This window comes from Xiphophorus hellerii, chromosome 1 (assembly GCF_003331165.1).
Source record: "Xiphophorus hellerii strain 12219 chromosome 1, Xiphophorus_hellerii-4.1, whole genome shotgun sequence".
Taxonomy (NCBI): Eukaryota; Metazoa; Chordata; class Actinopteri; order Cyprinodontiformes; family Poeciliidae; genus Xiphophorus; species Xiphophorus hellerii.
The window spans coordinates 3,744,412-3,761,147 of record NC_045672.1 but is presented as its reverse complement, the minus strand read 5'-3'; the positions used below and the strand labels follow the sequence as shown (position 1 = coordinate 3,761,147).

At 37.9% G+C, this 16,736-nt stretch overlaps 2 protein-coding genes and 1 long non-coding RNA gene across 6 annotated transcripts in view; 1 reads left to right on the top strand and 2 right to left on the bottom strand.

The window, feature by feature from the left end:
• The window catches only part of LOC116720590 (uncharacterized), a 957,300-nt gene that overhangs the window by 117,730 nt on the left and 822,834 nt on the right, over positions 1-16,736 (bottom strand). The gene's annotated exons all lie outside the window — the stretch shown is intronic.
• On the bottom strand, positions 304-10,774 carry gss (glutathione synthetase). 3 transcript variants are annotated; one of them, XM_032563728.1, is made up of 13 exons: positions 10,672-10,774; positions 9,716-9,848; positions 9,245-9,390; positions 8,462-8,537; positions 7,380-7,519; positions 6,891-7,007; positions 6,555-6,635; positions 5,790-5,867; positions 5,614-5,683; positions 3,199-3,393; positions 3,017-3,098; positions 1,862-2,051; positions 304-1,500 (listed from the first exon to the last, which is right to left on the bottom strand). In XM_032563728.1, the coding sequence occupies exons 2-13, from the start codon at positions 9,845-9,847 to the stop codon at positions 1,377-1,379; spliced, it is 1,431 nt and encodes a 476-aa protein (XP_032419619.1). In that variant the 5' UTR covers position 9,848; positions 10,672-10,774; the 3' UTR covers positions 304-1,376. The 3 variants fall into 3 exon arrangements, with proteins under 3 accessions (XP_032419619.1, XP_032419626.1, XP_032419632.1); XM_032563735.1 differs by lacking the exon at positions 10,672-10,774 and adding an exon at positions 10,396-10,606; XM_032563741.1 differs by lacking the exon at positions 10,672-10,774 and having other exon boundaries at positions 9,700-9,807.
• LOC116720536 (U8 snoRNA-decapping enzyme) lies at positions 11,089-16,142 on the top strand. Of its 2 annotated transcripts, none has more exons than XM_032563858.1 (5): positions 11,089-11,195; positions 12,478-12,609; positions 12,790-12,830; positions 15,130-15,376; positions 15,466-16,142. In XM_032563858.1, exons 2-5 carry the CDS (start codon positions 12,478-12,480, stop codon positions 15,700-15,702), a joined length of 657 nt encoding a protein of 218 aa, XP_032419749.1. In that variant the 5' UTR covers positions 11,089-11,195; the 3' UTR covers positions 15,703-16,142. The 2 variants fall into 2 exon arrangements, with proteins under 2 accessions (XP_032419749.1, XP_032419741.1); XM_032563850.1 differs by lacking the exon at positions 11,089-11,195 and adding an exon at positions 12,255-12,349.

The following is a 16,736-nucleotide window of genomic DNA, read 5'->3' as shown; positions in this document are numbered from 1 at the left end:
TGTAGCAGTCTATATTACAGGAACGTGAAGAAGCCTCTGACTGAAAACACTGTCGTAAAACAGCCTCGTGAAGACGATGATGAGGGTTTCTAAAGTTTAAAGATTTTATGAAGAATCCCTGAACACTACCACACTTTTTTTTAAAAAGACGCTTCGTTCTTGTAATAGATCTGTTGTTCATTTGAAATAAAAAAAAGACACATCTATAAATGTGGAAGTTTTGAAATGATTTACCAAGGCACTTTTAAACATGTATGAAACAGTCAAAAAGATGTGAAAGCGATATAAAAAAAACAGACAATGCAAATTTACATTAGATCCATTTAATGTTTTCTTTATGATTTTGGTCCAAAGACATTTAGTTCTTAATTTACTTTTCAAACCATTGTAATCCTGGAACTACTCTCTATTTAATTTCTTGGATGAATCTCAGCTGAAAGATAAAGCCATGTTTTAATGTTGACATGATCACATCAGAGATTAAGAAAAATAAAGATTTCTTTAGATTGTAAACCAACATTTGATTTGTTTATTTAAAAAAAGTAGCAGTGGATTGTTTAATGTCATACACTGTCACTGTACACACATAGATGTAATGTATAAATCACATTATCCTTTGCCGTGTAGAGAAAACAAACTTTTTCAACTAATACATTTCTTCAGTCATGATTATTTTCTTCAGTGAGTTTAGTTAAAGCGACAGAAATCAAAAATGTAGAAAATTTACAGTGAAGAATAACTTAAGGGTTGAGCTAACAGGAAGGGTTTTTATTAAGTGAACTTTCCTCCTTTTCTCACATTTTCTATGAAATCAAAATAAGTACTACAATTTTCTACAGAACTTTTGTGAATAAAAGGCAAGTTTCCTTCAACTTGAAGCAGATAGTTTACATTTGGAAGCAATCACACATTAAACTGAAGGCAGCTTAAACTTCCAACAAAAGGGCTACAATGTGTTGAATGAACCGTGTTCACTCAGCACTTTTCAAACTCAGAAATTTCCTAGATATTTATAGAGAATTTCTGAGATCAAGTTTTTGGTGGATATTTTCAAATGTAAATTTGTAAATTGTACATTTCCATGTGTCCCTAATAGCAGAACAGCTCCACTTACTTGAACTTTAATCAGTCCACTCTTCCAGTAGTGTAATTAGGATCCCCTGCCACCAGAGGTCAGTATTTCTTCTGATAAGCTCTCTGCAAAACCAGTAATACATGTTTTGTTTTCTTTTTAAGAGGAGTATCAAATATTATATAGTAGCATTTTATGATCTGAAATAAAAATGTATTAAACACAACTCTAACTTGCACAGAAAGAGAATCTGATGTCTCTTTTTGTGGACTCGGGCTGAATCAGTGTGGCATGTTTGTGTGCGTTAGACAAGTAGAGGATTGTCCAGAACGGCCACGCCCGCGGCCACGCCCCCGTCGGCATGCTCTGAGCTCTTGGTCCTCAGCAGGTGACCCACACACTCGTTCATCACCATGTGCGCCCCCTGCCTGCCAGGAAGCAAGGACACAAGAGAGAAACATGCTTTACTGCACAGAGAGGATACGCCTGCAAAAAGCGCCCCCTGCTGGAGGGGATCACAAAGAATGTGATCCGTTATTTTTGCACACAAGTCCAAAAGACTAAATATTCATGTTGGTCCAACAACTCGTGGAGACGAAAAAGTTTTTCTGGCAGAAATTTATCTCTTTTAAGCTGCCGGAAGCCAGAGACTGAGAAGTAAACTAGAGCCATGTAAAAATCTGTCCAGAACTGACAGAGCATAGATTAGTGAAAGCTAAAGGTTGGACAACAAAACATCTTTATTGTGTGAAAATAGCCATGCACTGAAGAGAACAAACATCATTGTACCTTATGTAGGCTCCAAACACTCCCAGTTCACTGAGACAGTTACTGATGGCGAGGGGAGCGTCTCTCCTCAGCAGGTAGTTCTGAATGGGAGCGGGATTAATTTTATCCATCAGGATGTATGCCGTCCGCTCCGGGCTCCCCCTCACCTCCTTGAGAACCTGGACGATCTCCGAACCATAGATATTGTTACCTAGAACAACAGAATGGATTAAGGTTCAACAGCACTGGATTTGATTAGAGCGGTCGACTTCAAGATGGAAAAAATTAAACCAGGATCAGAGATAGGACTAGACTTGTCTGCTTAGGCATTCATCTTCTTTAACAGAACATCTCTGATAGCTGAACTGTGATTTGGACTACAGCAGTGGAAGAAACGTTCATAATGGAGAAACTGACACACAGGCTGAAACTACAAGAATCAGAAATGGACAGAAAATGAGCTAAATGGATAAGAAATGATGCTGGATGGTAAACTGTCTCGGAAACGATTGCAATCAATGATAACACTGTCATCTTGAAACCATTCTCAACTAATATGACAATAATTGCTTATTAATGCAAATAACTCACTCAAAGGAAAAAAAAAAATTCTAAAGAATTCTTACACTGGAGCTGAAAAACATTTTAAATATCCAAAATGTATTATAAAGTTTCAGCAACCTAGAGTGCATTTCAAAAAAATAATAATCATTCAGCTTAGACAGGGAAAACAGGCAAAAGTGGCAGGTAGTGCAAACTACTTCGTAGTGGGGGTCAAATGTTTTCAGCGTTTCTCAAAATTATAAAATAATAAGTTACAAAAAACAAAAAAAAAAGACTTCAATTCTGAACTGCTTTATCTAAAAGCTGCGGCTTTCAGATATTCAACGTGGAAAATGTGCCCAATACTTTGTGCTAACTTCTGAGTTAACACAAGAACCTAGTCTCAAGTATTTGTTGCTCACATTTGCAGTTTACTTAAAACATTACCTATCAAGGTTTAAAACATGCAGGAAGTGTTCACCTCCAGTCTCTAAAACTTTCAGACTTTTCCTAGAAGTCTGTCGTACTCCAAGAAAGAAACTCCAACTTAGAAGATCATCAGGTTAAATAAAAAGTAGCTGATATATAAGGAATTACTACATGCAGATCCGTTTTTTAAATACATATATTTACCTCCTCCTTCTCGCTGAGGTTTCAGAACAAACCGGTTTGGTTCTGCCAAAGCCATTTCTACAGTTTTGTCGCCTTCTGGTCCCTGCGGACAACAGAACCACAACAAGACAGAAAGAAATCAGGAAAACATTTTTGTTGTATTTTACTAGCAAAACGATTGGATAAAAATTCCCTTTGCTCACCATGTCTAGCGTGTAGAGGCCAGCGAATGTTTCCTTTATCTGTTGCACCACCTGAGGCTGATCAGGGAAGAACCTCTCCAGAACTCCAGGTCGGGCCAACACCTGCTGGACCTTCTTGGTTCCTGCCAGGTGAGTGCTGATGTCTGGGCATTTTACAGCCTGAGAGCGCTCCATCATGAGACGAACATCCCAGCACTGCAATTCACAAACCACAAATATGATTTTAAACCTCTACTGTCTCCTCCATGCGCTCAGAAATATGCTGCCATTTTTCCTTTTCTTTGTTTGTTTCTTTAAGTCAACAATTAAAGTTGGAAATTTCCGAGAACCCGAGGCCCCCGTCCGCACAGAGACGAACACAGTAAATTTTCGGAAACGACTACGTAAAAACGCGTGTTCACACGATAGGATGGAGTGACACAGAAAGGGCTGTAGTAGGCCTACCTGGCCAATCGGTGGCGCTGTAGAATTGCCATGCACCAACGCAAAAAAACACAGAACAGCAAACAGTGCCATGTTTGTTATTGAGGAGCATTCGGGTTACAGAAAGATGGACCACAAAGCTAACGTTTTGAAATGCATCCACTCTTTAAATATGGATTTTAAAAAAAAGATCATTTCTGGTTTCTCCAAACGCTGAATCAAAGAAAAACCTAAAATTGTCTTTGTGTGGAAGCAAACAATGTCGGGTGAAATACATGCCTGTTTTCTTCTTTCTAATCTGTGCTTCCTACTCTGTGAGCCTCAGCATTTCTGACAATGTTGTGTTTAGTGTAAACTTTTGCTCTCTACTGGCAACAGTTTCTGCCTTTCAAACAGTCCTTTGTGATATGAATATTGCACACACCGATATCACGGTGATGAGACATTGTGCAGCCGTGTCTTGAAAATTGCTCATCCCACTCTGTTTTTGTTTTTTGATTTCCCTAAAAAGTACAATGAGGCTCCAAATTAGATCTCGAGACCTTTCCTTAAACTCCACAAAGAGCAGAAACTGATGAAGAGTTAAGCCCTAGAAGTTTAATTAATAGCGTTCTGAATGTTTAGCCTTTTTTTCTGTGTTTTCTTTGTAATATGTTGTTTTATCAGAGTTGATCACTAATTTCAGAATAGATCAGTGAGTTTACTTACGATTCAATTCTTGATTCCATTAGTGAATAACTCCAGTGATCATACAATATTAATTTAATTATTAGTACTGATAAATTGCCTATTGATAAATACACCAACCCTCTTCCATCTATCGCCCTTTTAAATGTGTTACTGATGATAATTTAGCTTAATGTTTATGTATAAAGTGCTACATTGGTTCCATGGCAGCTCAGCTTTTGTCTGAACCAGTTTTGGGCCGAGTGCTGCCCGTTTTCTCTGAACCTACATTCCTGACTGATCAGTGGACACACTGACCAGCAGAGCGTGAGAACAGTTTGTTCTTCTTTGTTCACAGGAAACAGGAACATGATCAGACGAATAACAAAATCACTGGGCAGAACTTTAAAAGTTGGCCTTTTAAAATAGATCACCCAGTTTTCCAGTATCTTTGGCCTGGGAGAAAATGATCAGATAAGTTGGTTTCAGTGTAGTCATAACATCAGCATGAAGTAAGGATGTGAAAAAGTCCAACCCATATCCCTCAGAGTCAGTGTGTACCCTGTCAGTAATTAAGTTGGGTCATACATTTATTGTGCATTTTAGAGTTTAATCAGTGTGGCTCTCTTACATAACTCACCATGAGAAACAAACCACCAAAGCAGAAATGGAGAAAAAATAAAAATAAAAGCCTCCAATTTCTGAGAACTTTGTGATTTTTTTTTTATTGGCCAAGTATGCTTGTTGAGGTCGTGAAGAAGAAACAAACCTCTTTAAATAGCAGCTTTTGGCAGTTTTATAATGGTAAACTCCGAGTTTGAATTCAGTTTGTTTGAGTCAGTCTGAGATGTTTCCAGGCGGCTGGAAGTACAGCTGCTTCACATGCCGAGCTTCATTGGCTATTCAGACACTGGTTTCAGCCAATTAGATTAACATTCAGTGGCCATAGGTAAAAATTTTATTTCTACGTTTGACAGCTGAGAATCCACTCTTTCAGACTATGTAAATAACTCACATATATATCTACTGTAATACTGAAGAACTGGAGCTGATTGTGCACTAGAATGTTAAGTTTGGTGTTGAGATCCAACAGCATAGATGTGCTCTGTGTGCCCACTAGTGTGATTCTATAGGATCAAATGCAAAAGAAAAAAATTAATAAAAACAAACCAAAAAAACAAAAAACACAGCAGTGTGCTTTTTTAGAGTCTGCATCAACACAATCAGATTTTAGACCAAGTTCAACATTTGTTCCTAAAAAATTTTTTAATTAGCCGTTTATCATACATAGAAGAAGAATTGAGGAATGCAGTTGTTTTGAAATACCTGTTCATTAGTGTAGTTCTGTGGCATGTAACCATTCCTGAAGTACACCACTGCCACCTCTTTTCCATCCCTGAAATTAAAGTAAATGATTATTACTTATCCTAACATCCAGCGATTAACTGGGGTGGAGATTAACACATTTCTAGAACTTCTTGATGTGGACAGAGATGACTTACACAAAAAGCCTCTTGTCCGGATCAAGAGATCCTGTTTTATAGACGTCATCAAACCGTTTTCTTACTGTGGGAATGTTTCTGAAACACACAGAGTTTACAACACCATGGCCAATACATCCAATTTCTCCATTTATGCAGATCCAGTTTATACTATTTAGTACAGAGGTGCTGAGAAATTGTCAGATTTTCAGTCTAACTGCCCTATGGCCCTAACACTGGTGACCCCTGGTCAGATAAGTTATCAGTGAGCTTATCATAACTAAAAGCTAACAACACAGTAACAACAACACTCTTCAGCATTAAAAAGGACTATATGATATTGACATAACTGGTTGTTGAATATTGTAATAATGATCATATCAATAAGGGTGTGCAGAGAGGACATTCAGGGCTGAAGTTGCAGTTGAAATTATACAGGAAAACCCACACATCCTGGACACAAACTGTCGAAACTGTAACCTTCAGGTCAGTAGCTATGTTTTCTCTGGAGAGTTCATTCATGAAAGACAGATTAGGACTTCTGTGGGTTCTGATCATGTCATTTAGATCATTTTGTTTGGGGTGTTTTTTTCAGTATTTGAAGGGGCAGTATTATGTAAAATCGACTATCACGTTATCCCCTCTTCAAAAATATAACTTGAGTGTTGCTTTGATTCTTTCATGCAGGTTTGAGAAATCCTTTAATCTCCAATCATCATGTTGTGCAAGACGCTTGGGTGGACGTACAGTAGCTCCGCCTTCTAGGACGAATGACCTGACTCTTACCTCTTCCAGAGTTCGCTTTCAATGTATCGTTGATCAAAGATGTTCCTCTGGTCTACCTCCACCAAAAACATGACCACCGCCCTGAAACAACAACAAAACACTCATGGTAACACTGTCAGCTTCCATCACAAAAAATAAAGCTCTCTGACTAGAAAGATATCAACATAGACAGCTGAAACTGTTTGTTAACATGGAGTTTACTGAAACGGTATTTAGCTGAAAGAGTTTTATTATACAATTTATTATACTGTCCACTCTGGGGTTTGATCCGCTTTAACCACAGCCTGCAAACAGACAGCCTTAAAGTTGTCTTATTTGGATATCTGTGTGAGTTACCTCTCTGATCCATACAGCTCCCAGGCTTTGGCCAGTCCTCTGGCCAGACCAGCTGCAGGGTTGTTGTCCAGGATTCGTTGACTCTCCTCCAGCCTCCCAGCCACCTTCAGGATGTGTCTGTGGAGCCGGAGGGAGGGAACCTTCTGTAATCTTTACACAAGTTTTGTCCTCTTTTTCATTTTTAAACAGTTGGTTTTTTGTCTTGATTAAACAATGTACTAAATACATTCAAGCAGGAAATTTCTTTCAACAAAAACCAAAATTCCCCTTTTCACACAAGCCACTTTAAAACAGGTTTCATTTTGTTACTTTAGTTTTGATTTGTTCCTTTTGTGAATTTCTCTTCACATATTATTTTTTTTGGTTGAGACATTGCTTTCTCCTCTACTCCAACACCTCTGCCCGGCTACAGTATGGATGAAAATTAATTATTTCCATCCTTGTTCAGTAAAAATACAAACCTGCGCAATCTGTTGCTGAACAACTTACCTGTGTACATGTGGCGTTTGTGAAGAGAGGCCGCCAAAGCTGGCAGAAATAGTATTGATCTCTATCTGCTTCAGAGAAGAATTTTGGTCCTCTCTCTGGTCCAACATGTAATCAGAACGATTAAGACCCAACACGATGGACTGCAAAAAAGAAAAACAAGACGAACACATATATGAAGGTACTGATTGAGGTCCAGTGATGAACATTCAGTGCAAACAAAGCAAAAATCTTAAGTCATTAAAACTTTAAACATCAAAGGTTCATGACTTTTAAACTAAATAATGCAGAAAGAGCAGAGCTTCAGTGAGTACCTTAACCCTTTAACAACATTTAACTGAGAAGTAACTGTTGCTACGGGAGATTCAAGGATTTTTCAACCATTGATGAAAAAGAATCAAGGCAACACTCCAGCAATGTTTTCGATGAGGGAATAACATTATAACATTACGTAAAGCTCAAAAAGGTCAATTTTACTGACTTTTAAAAAACCCATTAAAGCATCAGAGAACGTCTTAGCTCACCTCCTTGTTTTTCGATAGGTTTTCAGTTTTCAATTTCTAAGTGTAAAATTTGGATTTTATGGTTTAGAAACCATATTTTTTAGTACATTTTGATTATAATGAGAATTTTATGCATTACTAAAAACAATAAATCAATATGAATATTAAAAGCTTTGAGAATGGCACAGATCTGGTTTTGCCATTTTAACATTTTTTTAGTTTTTCAATTTTTCAAATGGCTTTCTTTGAAAATCAAATATAGATTCAATATTTTCCCATCAAATTTTCTTCATAACATTTGAAATTCAAACTAGAGTACATCATATTAACTTCTGGGTCATTCCTGCTTTCAGAGGACTAACTAAAATAAAGTGAGATGATTGTTCTGTCTGATGGTCAAAATACAGTTAAAACTGATTTTAAGATCTAAAACAAACATTTTAAGCTAATGTTTGTAGCACACATCTGACCACTTTGACCACATTATGTAAAACAATGTGAACTCTGACTGCATAAACTGATCAACATTTCAGTCACTGCAAAACCTTTTGTCCAGGATTGCTCCTGTAAAGGCAACCATACCTGAGATCTTCCTTCTTGTAGGATCTGCTGGTGGATCTTGAACAACCTGGCGGTGAAATCATCCACTTCTATTGTGCTGTAAACAAAAAAAAACAAACTATTAAAGTCCTGACCAGGTAGGAAAAACAACATATGATTATACTGGGTTTATAATAGTTTTGGATTTTTAATTAGAGTTTAGTTTTATTTCATTGTGCCTTTTTGTTTTTCTAATTCAGTCAGTTTAAATAATTTTTCAGAGTGGGTTTGCTAGATTTTATAAGCTAACATTAGTTAAATATTGTTTAGTTTTAAGTAGTGATAGTAGTAGTTTTACTTTATAAAACTTGCAAAATGTTGCAAGTTTTAGGTGCAAAATTCAAAAAGGTCAAAGTATTATATTGTGATTATGAATACATCAATTGGGTAAATAATACGCAACAGAAGATCCTTTTTTCAAAACATCTATTTAATTATTGTTGTCAACTGACTCTGGTGTTTCCTTACAACTTTTGTTGTCACCATTTCGCAGACTAGCATAAATGCCGATGGTTATAGAGTGACGTAGCTTGACGTAAACTGCTTGTGTGTGCGTGGGGTGGGAACATCAATTTCGAAAGGCTAATGTCTATATTCATACACACTAAAAAAATATATACTATAATTTTAGTTGCAATCTTTCCCAGATATTTACCGTTTTATTTTGTTTGTTTTAGTTAACTATATAACCTTGTTTCCCAGCATTGCTTTGCACACAAAAACATATCCGTTCCATGAATTGCAGGCGGTGCTGCTGCATCCTACCTGGCTAAAGCCTCCTGCAGGAAGTCCATATCCTGGCTGATCTTGTCCACCAACGTGTTGAAGTGGGTCTGCACCGCCAGAGCCTGAAGGAACACGGACTTAGGCACAGGCGAAGGGAAGAGAGTGAAAGGAGCGTATGTCACCAACTGCAACAACAAAAAAGAAAGTTGTGAGATGTAGGAGATATATGGAGAAAAAAAAAAAAACAATCACTGGGTCTAAGAGGAATCAAAGCAGAAAGGTAATTGTGCTGGAAAAAAACTGTTTAACTAGACAGACTTTATGATAGCTTCCTTTTATTGTCATTTGAAATTACAGAGCAAATTCCTGAGACACCTGCAGTAGCTCAGACTTAAAAGACTAAACATTCTGTCAGTGCTTTAATCAATGCATCTACTGATTTGACCACAACAAGCTGTGTTGATTATAACAGTCTAAAGAACAACTAAAATGACATTTTTAGAAAAACACCTCAGATGAGTTTGGGCTCTCCTTGGTCCTCATCAATACTCCCTGAAGAAGTGCGGCGTCCTTTGCAACTTCGACTAATTCTTTTATCAGTGCAGCGTCCATCATCACCTCATCCGGGATGCTCGAGGCCATTCTACGAGAAATACCAGATTCAAAAATAAAACAGATGACAGTTTTATTAAATGTGTTAGGTGTTTCCATTGCCAATCCAGGACAAAAATGTATAATAATAATTTAATTGACAAGAAAAATCAGGTTTTCTTGATAACAAAAAAACAGTGAATCTGTTTAAAAAGTGAGAAAGTGCTTGTTTTAAAAGTTAAGGTCCGCTTTAACAATCATCTGATATAACAGAGCATACATCACATTTTTCCAGTTTAGAAATTAATAAGAAATATTTACAGCGCGAGTGTCCAACTGTTCGACATAAAAGTAGAATTGGTAATATTCCAGAATATTAGCAAATTACACATTAGAAACCAAGAACTTGGAATATCTATGATAAAACGATCAACGCTTTACTACTTTCTGAGGTTTAAAATAAAATTAGAAAATAACTAAGTTACAAATAACCGAAAAATCTGCATAACATATGAGCACATTTACATTTTCTGTAAGTTTTGTTAGCCAGCTCTAGGTTGAAGCCACTGGCAGGTGATTATAGCTTGTTAGCTTCCTACCTTAGCTAGCTACAGCTAGAGCATCGATGTGTTCGCCTCGAAATATTCACAGGAATATTCAACAGTATATGGATACTGATACACCTCTTACAGTCTTTTAAATCCGCATAAAAAACGAGGTTTTTGAAATTTGCGGTGCGTCTGTCTCCTAATGACAACTGAATGAGCTGCTGTGGACAACAGGTCAGCGTTTGTAATATTTAAACTGAACACGTGACCTATTCAGGCGCCCTCAAACATATTCGTTTCTGTGTAAAAGCCAAACAAAGTGCTTACTTAGTTCAGCGCGTAGTTTCGACACATATAGCCCCTTGAAATAACTACAGCAACTGAACAAACTGTAAAGTTCCTCTGATTCATGAGTGAAGCTCAACGGTGTGTTTAAAGTACCTCGGAATTTATATGCCGAACTGAAGTAGTTTGGATTTTCTCGCTTGGTATTTTCGGACAATTCATTTACTATGAGCAACCAAAGGTCAGGGACAAATATATGACCGCAGAGTAGTTAAAAGGTGCTACACATATCCTTACGTTAATGCCATGTTGAGGCAATAAAGAATGTTTCAATGTTTCTTTAAAATAATAAGCCAAAACTACAGTCTCTTCCGAATGCAGCAGCTCGCATCTACTTACCACTAGCCAATGGCGATGGGTCAACGTAAAACTGAACAGCCAATCGAGTCTTGACGTAACAAAAGTAGTGTACAGTGTAATGTTCGGCTAAATATTGCTGACTAAAGGTGAAACAGCAGTTTTGCTTGGGCTACTTCGTACAAGAAGAAAAGTCCGTAACGTGTGACGTAAGTGACTAATTTTTGGTGCGTTATTAATTGCATTTCCACCATTCCAATAGTTACACAAATAAAACCATAAGCAAATATTTGCATACAAATATTTGCATAAAAAGACACATGGCCAGCGTTTTTGTGACTGACTGAGAATCTCCTGTTTTGGGTTGGGATTATCAAAATTATTTCTAATTGCTAAAGGTCACAATAATGATGCAAGTATACTTTCTAGAAAGTTTTTTTTTTACCACTTTCTTCAAATTCAGATTTTAGTATTAAAATGTCGGCCAAACCCGAGTCAGTTCTACCAGTTCTGTCATGAGGAAGGAATCAGAACTCCAGCTAACTTCTATGTCAAACATATAGTAAGAAACCTAACATATTCGACTTACGTTAAACAGTTTTAAACACTTTAAAGAAAGTTTTTTAAAAAACAGCTTTTTTGTCATTATTCTGAAGTTCAGCAAACAGACAAGTAAATGAATATGAATATTTTCAGTTCAATCATCAGAAATATTTGGTTTCATCTGTTTGGTACAGCTAAAGTGGATGTGCAGAGTGCATAGTATTGTGCAGAGTTATGGAACTCAGTTATTTATCATCCTGGCAGAAGAATGAATTATTCACAGCATGAAATAACATTATCTACTGTCAACTTTAATGAAATAACAAAGTGAATATGTTCTGAAGTAGAAATAATGCCCATTAAATATTTTATTTACTTTTCTAGATCGTTGCTTAGCTGAGTTATGCAACTTCATGGATGAGACCCTTACAAAAAAAATCCAATGAAAATCACATGGTTTCACATGTGATCACATGTGCAGCCTTTCTATCATGGGGTTAGCTCAGATTTAAATGTTAAACTGTGCTAAAAGTAGTACTTGTGAAATTATATTTTTATAATGGTATATGTGAATAATTTTTGTGTATTGTACAATACACAAAAACAAAACTATTTAACTGTAATTTAAAAAAGAAAAGAAAATTCAGAGAATTATAAACCTGCTCCACACAGATAGAGGGAGCCAAAGTTCTTACTATCAAGTAAGAAAAAAGCTCTACCTTCCTACTTCCTCCTTTCCATGACTCCTCCTAAGTACAGAGGTTTCTCCAGGCTGGTCAGCTGCTTGCAGTCAAGACTTTTAGCCCAGCACAGAAAGAAGGGAAGAACCGATTAAAAAAGAAGCAAGTTCCCTTGTTTTGCAATTTACTCAAAACACAGTGATCAGGAGTCACTGATCTGTGACAGCATGTCATAATGTTCTCTTTCTGTTTGTGGTTGTGCTTGTAGATGGCAAGTAGCCAGATGTCGAGGGACGAAGCCCTGGAATGCACCCGCTGCAGGCATGCATGCCATGTGATGCTCTACTCTGAGACAGCATCTCAGCTGTTTGGCAGGATTCCCATCCAGTACATTGTACTGGTGAGCACAGTTTGGGTGGTGACTTTCTTTAACAGCCTTGTGCACGAACCAAAATGAGCTCCTTTGTATCACATATAAACATTGACATCACCTTATTTTAAGATAAACCTCCTGACGTTTCCCTATGTCTCTTTGCGTGGACATCATGAGTATTTGACAGGCCTCTGTCACCTCCAACAGATGCAGATGCGCTTTGATGGACTGCTGGGCTTCCCTGGTGGGTGAGTTTCACCTATGGCTGTTTAGAAATAAGCTTAATTTAACCTGAGTATAAATCAGCCTGTCAATCTGTCGTGTTAAACCGGAACGACTCTGGAGGAGCTGCAGATATCCACGGCTCACCGGGGAGAATTTGTAGACTGGACAATGACCGGAAGAATCAGAATCAGCTTCATGGACCATGATTGCGTTCACAAACGAGGAATTTGACTTTGGTTTCAAGCACTCACAGCAAATAGACATTAAGTATAAATATGCCAACTTTAGAAGAGATAAAATAAAGGGTAAAAGGAACAGCATGTACATGTATGTGTTTGAGTAGCCATTTTTTAAAATAAAGAATGGCAGATTATGAGAGTGCAGATGTGTTTATTTTGCTTTACAGTAGAGGAGCTGAAGATTGGAAAACAAATGTAAGTTTTAGATTTCTACATATAATGTGAACAAGTTAGCTTATTCTAACCCATCTCTATGAGCAGCCACCACATAATGAAGATATCAATCTTTCACAGCACAGCAATAACTTTCACATATTGTTTCTAGAACACTGAAGCAGCAAAAGACAAACTATAAAAGATAATCAGACATGCATGAGGCGTCCCTTTATACAGGAAGGCTCTTATTATAGCCTTTTGAACACACTGTTCATCAAACCGCTTAGTATTCGGCTAAATGTGAATCACGCGTGTCCTTTTGTCTGTGAATTACAGGAGTGACAGAATTGCTGGTGCGTCATTCACCAACATGTTGACCTTATGTAACAAACCAAGAAATAATTTTCTTGGTCTGACTTTAATGTCAGGTTTCTTTTTTTTTAATCATGTGAAGCTCTTTGAACTTCCTTGATGCTGAAATGTACTTCACTAATACATTTTTAGTGAACACTAATGAAGTTTGAGGAAGATTTATATAACCCAACATTATTTAGAGATGTATATGAAATATATATACAAACGATTAGATTATTGCGAATAATAACTAAACTTCTCTTGTTTTAGGCCAGTTAGAATGATCAAATTTATTCCTATTTGCTAAATGTCAGAATATTTTTAGACATTTTTTTTGCAACTTTCTTAGAATTCAGAAGTCTGTATACATTTGGTCAGTATGAGGGATAATTGTCTTTTAAACTGTATGACTTGGGTCAAACCTTTTGGGTTCCCTTCCACAAACCTGTTAGATTAACTGATACATGTGAGGTAATTAGAGGCTCACCTGTGGATATACAGTTCAGACCAAAAGTTTGGACACACCTTCTCATTGAATTCAATGAGAAAGTGTGTCCAAACTTTTGGTCTGTACTGTACTTTAAGGCCTCGTCTAAAACACACTGAGGTTTTAGACGATTTTATTAGAAATAATTGCTTTTAGTAATATTAAACAGTTTTTGTACAAATGAATAGAAAGTTATTTGTTTTCCCAGATATCCAGCCATGTTTGCAGCCTTTTTGCACATCCTTTTCTTTTGCCTTGATAAACAAAAGGTTTTGTTGTGTCTCATGCTTCTTCTTTGGCACCTCAGATTTTCTGAGGTTCACCAGGGCTCTACACTTGAACCAGAATTGTTCTTTGCTTACACACACATTTTATGTCAAAATTTAAAGTGTTCTTAGTTTACTGCTAATGCAAGACTATATTTATTAGTGAAAATTTGGGGGCTGCAGTTATCAGCACTGCTGCGTTGCATCAACAGGGTCCTTTTAAGACACTGCAGAAGTCTTCTGATTGAGGAAATGGTGTAAAGCTGCAATAACCTGGTTTCAAATTGTTTTTATGTCTGATTAGCCTCCATTAATAACCTACACTGTATTTACTTTTTTAGTTACGATATTGTCATTGTTTCTTTCTATACCTTGTATTATTAGAAACACTTTCTAAACAATGAAGTGACTATGTGAATAGGTAAAGTAGGTTGTAGTCCTTTTCATGCTTTGTTGTTTAAGAATCATTCAGTTGTCTTGTGTGCTAAGCAGGCCCAGCGGCATGAACACTGGACATTGGGCACATTGAGGGGCATTGCCCACCCACAGAGTCAGCCGTGTTCCCCCCCCCTGGACTGGAAGCTGTTTGTGGTTTTTTACCTTAGAACGGCCAACACTGTGTTATTCCTATATCAATAGGGGCTTCCGCACTTCCCATATCTGTGTCTTCTGTCACTTTTTCAGCAGTTAAAACTGTTTAATCTGTTGTTAACACGTCGTCACCTGTTTTTCCTTAGCTGCTAAAGAGTCTCGTGGAAGTACTGGATTGCATTATCATTTAGATTGAGTAACGTCGACCCTCGCTTTTTCGACACATTAGTTTCGTTAATCCCTCGGAGGAAACCCTGGAGGCGGGGCTTACCAGGGAATTACTGGAGGAGTTGGGCGTGGCTGTGCCAGTTTCTACGGAAGACCACGTGGAGTCTTGTTTTAGCCCTCCTTGTTCAGGCACCTATTCCTCTTCCTCCCGCCTCATCCTTCACTTCTATGTGAAGAAGATAGAAGAGGAGCAGATTCGGGAGATAGAGAAAGCAGCCGCGTCCACCGCAGCCGATCACGGTCTGGAGGTAATGAGCGATGAACTGCAAGTGACTTGCAGGATCCCGCGCTCAGCTCCCGCATCACCTCTTCTTCTTCTTCTTCTTTCTCCATCCAGGTGCTGGGAATGGTCCGAGTCCCTCTTTACACCACAAAATCCGGCGGAGGCCTCTCATGCTTTTTGTCGCACTCTTTCATTGGCGTTGCTCGCTCCCAGCTGGTGAACTCTCTGCTCCGCCTCCACCTGGTGTCCCCTGGGGACCTCCAGGAAGCTCTCAGGGGCTCCCAGAGGAGGCACGCGGAGTCCGCACAGAACCTGCAGGCGGTCCTTAAACTGACAGGGGAGCAACCCTAAAGCACGTCGGCACGTGCGCTTCCTGACATAAACTCTCATCTGAGCAGTTTGACCCTGAAACTTGCAGTTGCTCACACACACACACCGATGACTCATCATTGGTTTTTAGTGCGTTAGCTTTTAAGCATCATTTCCTTTACCATTTATGGAGACAAATTCAGTATCTGGTTTTCAATCTGTTTCTCTCTTTTCATTCCTTTGTAACACATTCTTGATTTAACATTGAACAGGATTGTTTTTTTAATGAAGTGCCTTATAGCAGTACTGCTACTCTGAACCTTTCCAGATTTAGTCATGTTGCCACCAGAGTATTCAGTGATCCTGTTGGGATTTCATGTGAAAAGGTCAACAGAAAGTAATATAACTGTGAAATGGACAGAAAGGAATAAATATATGGTTTTCACAGATTGCTATGAATAAAAATCTAGTGAAACAAAATGTCTTGAAGAGTCGGTGCTCCAACGATCCGATACCAAGTAAATTCAGGGCTCATGTCACCAATACTGATACCAATATTTATTATTCAGTTTTGATATCTAATCAAACTTCTGACCTTCAGGTTATTTGGTTGTTTTTTCTTTGAATAATTTTGTTCGAACCTAGGACAGAATGTGGACAAAGTTTATATGTACCTACAAAATACTTTAATAATGTGTGCATTTTTCCTAAACAAAGTGAAAGGCTTTTGCTGACCTTGTTATCTAGTTATCTCGTAGTGCTAAGTTGTAGCAAAGCATTGGGTCCCTTTTTTCTTTTACACATCACACGTACATTTAAGATTTAGCGCCTTATATTGACAACTTGACAGCTAAAACCAGCGGTGGACGTCATCAGCGAACAGTTTCTTGCCCTCCAGCAAGGGTCAGGGGGGCGGGATCTTCTGTGTGTGACGTCACAATGGGTTCCATCCAATCTGCCCTGAGCTCCTTGGGAATGAAAATTAGCCGAAAATCTCTTTGTGAAAAGCTGCTAGAGCCCCAAAAGCTACTGCACGCCCACTTTGTTGCCATACCTCATACAATTCAAATTAAATA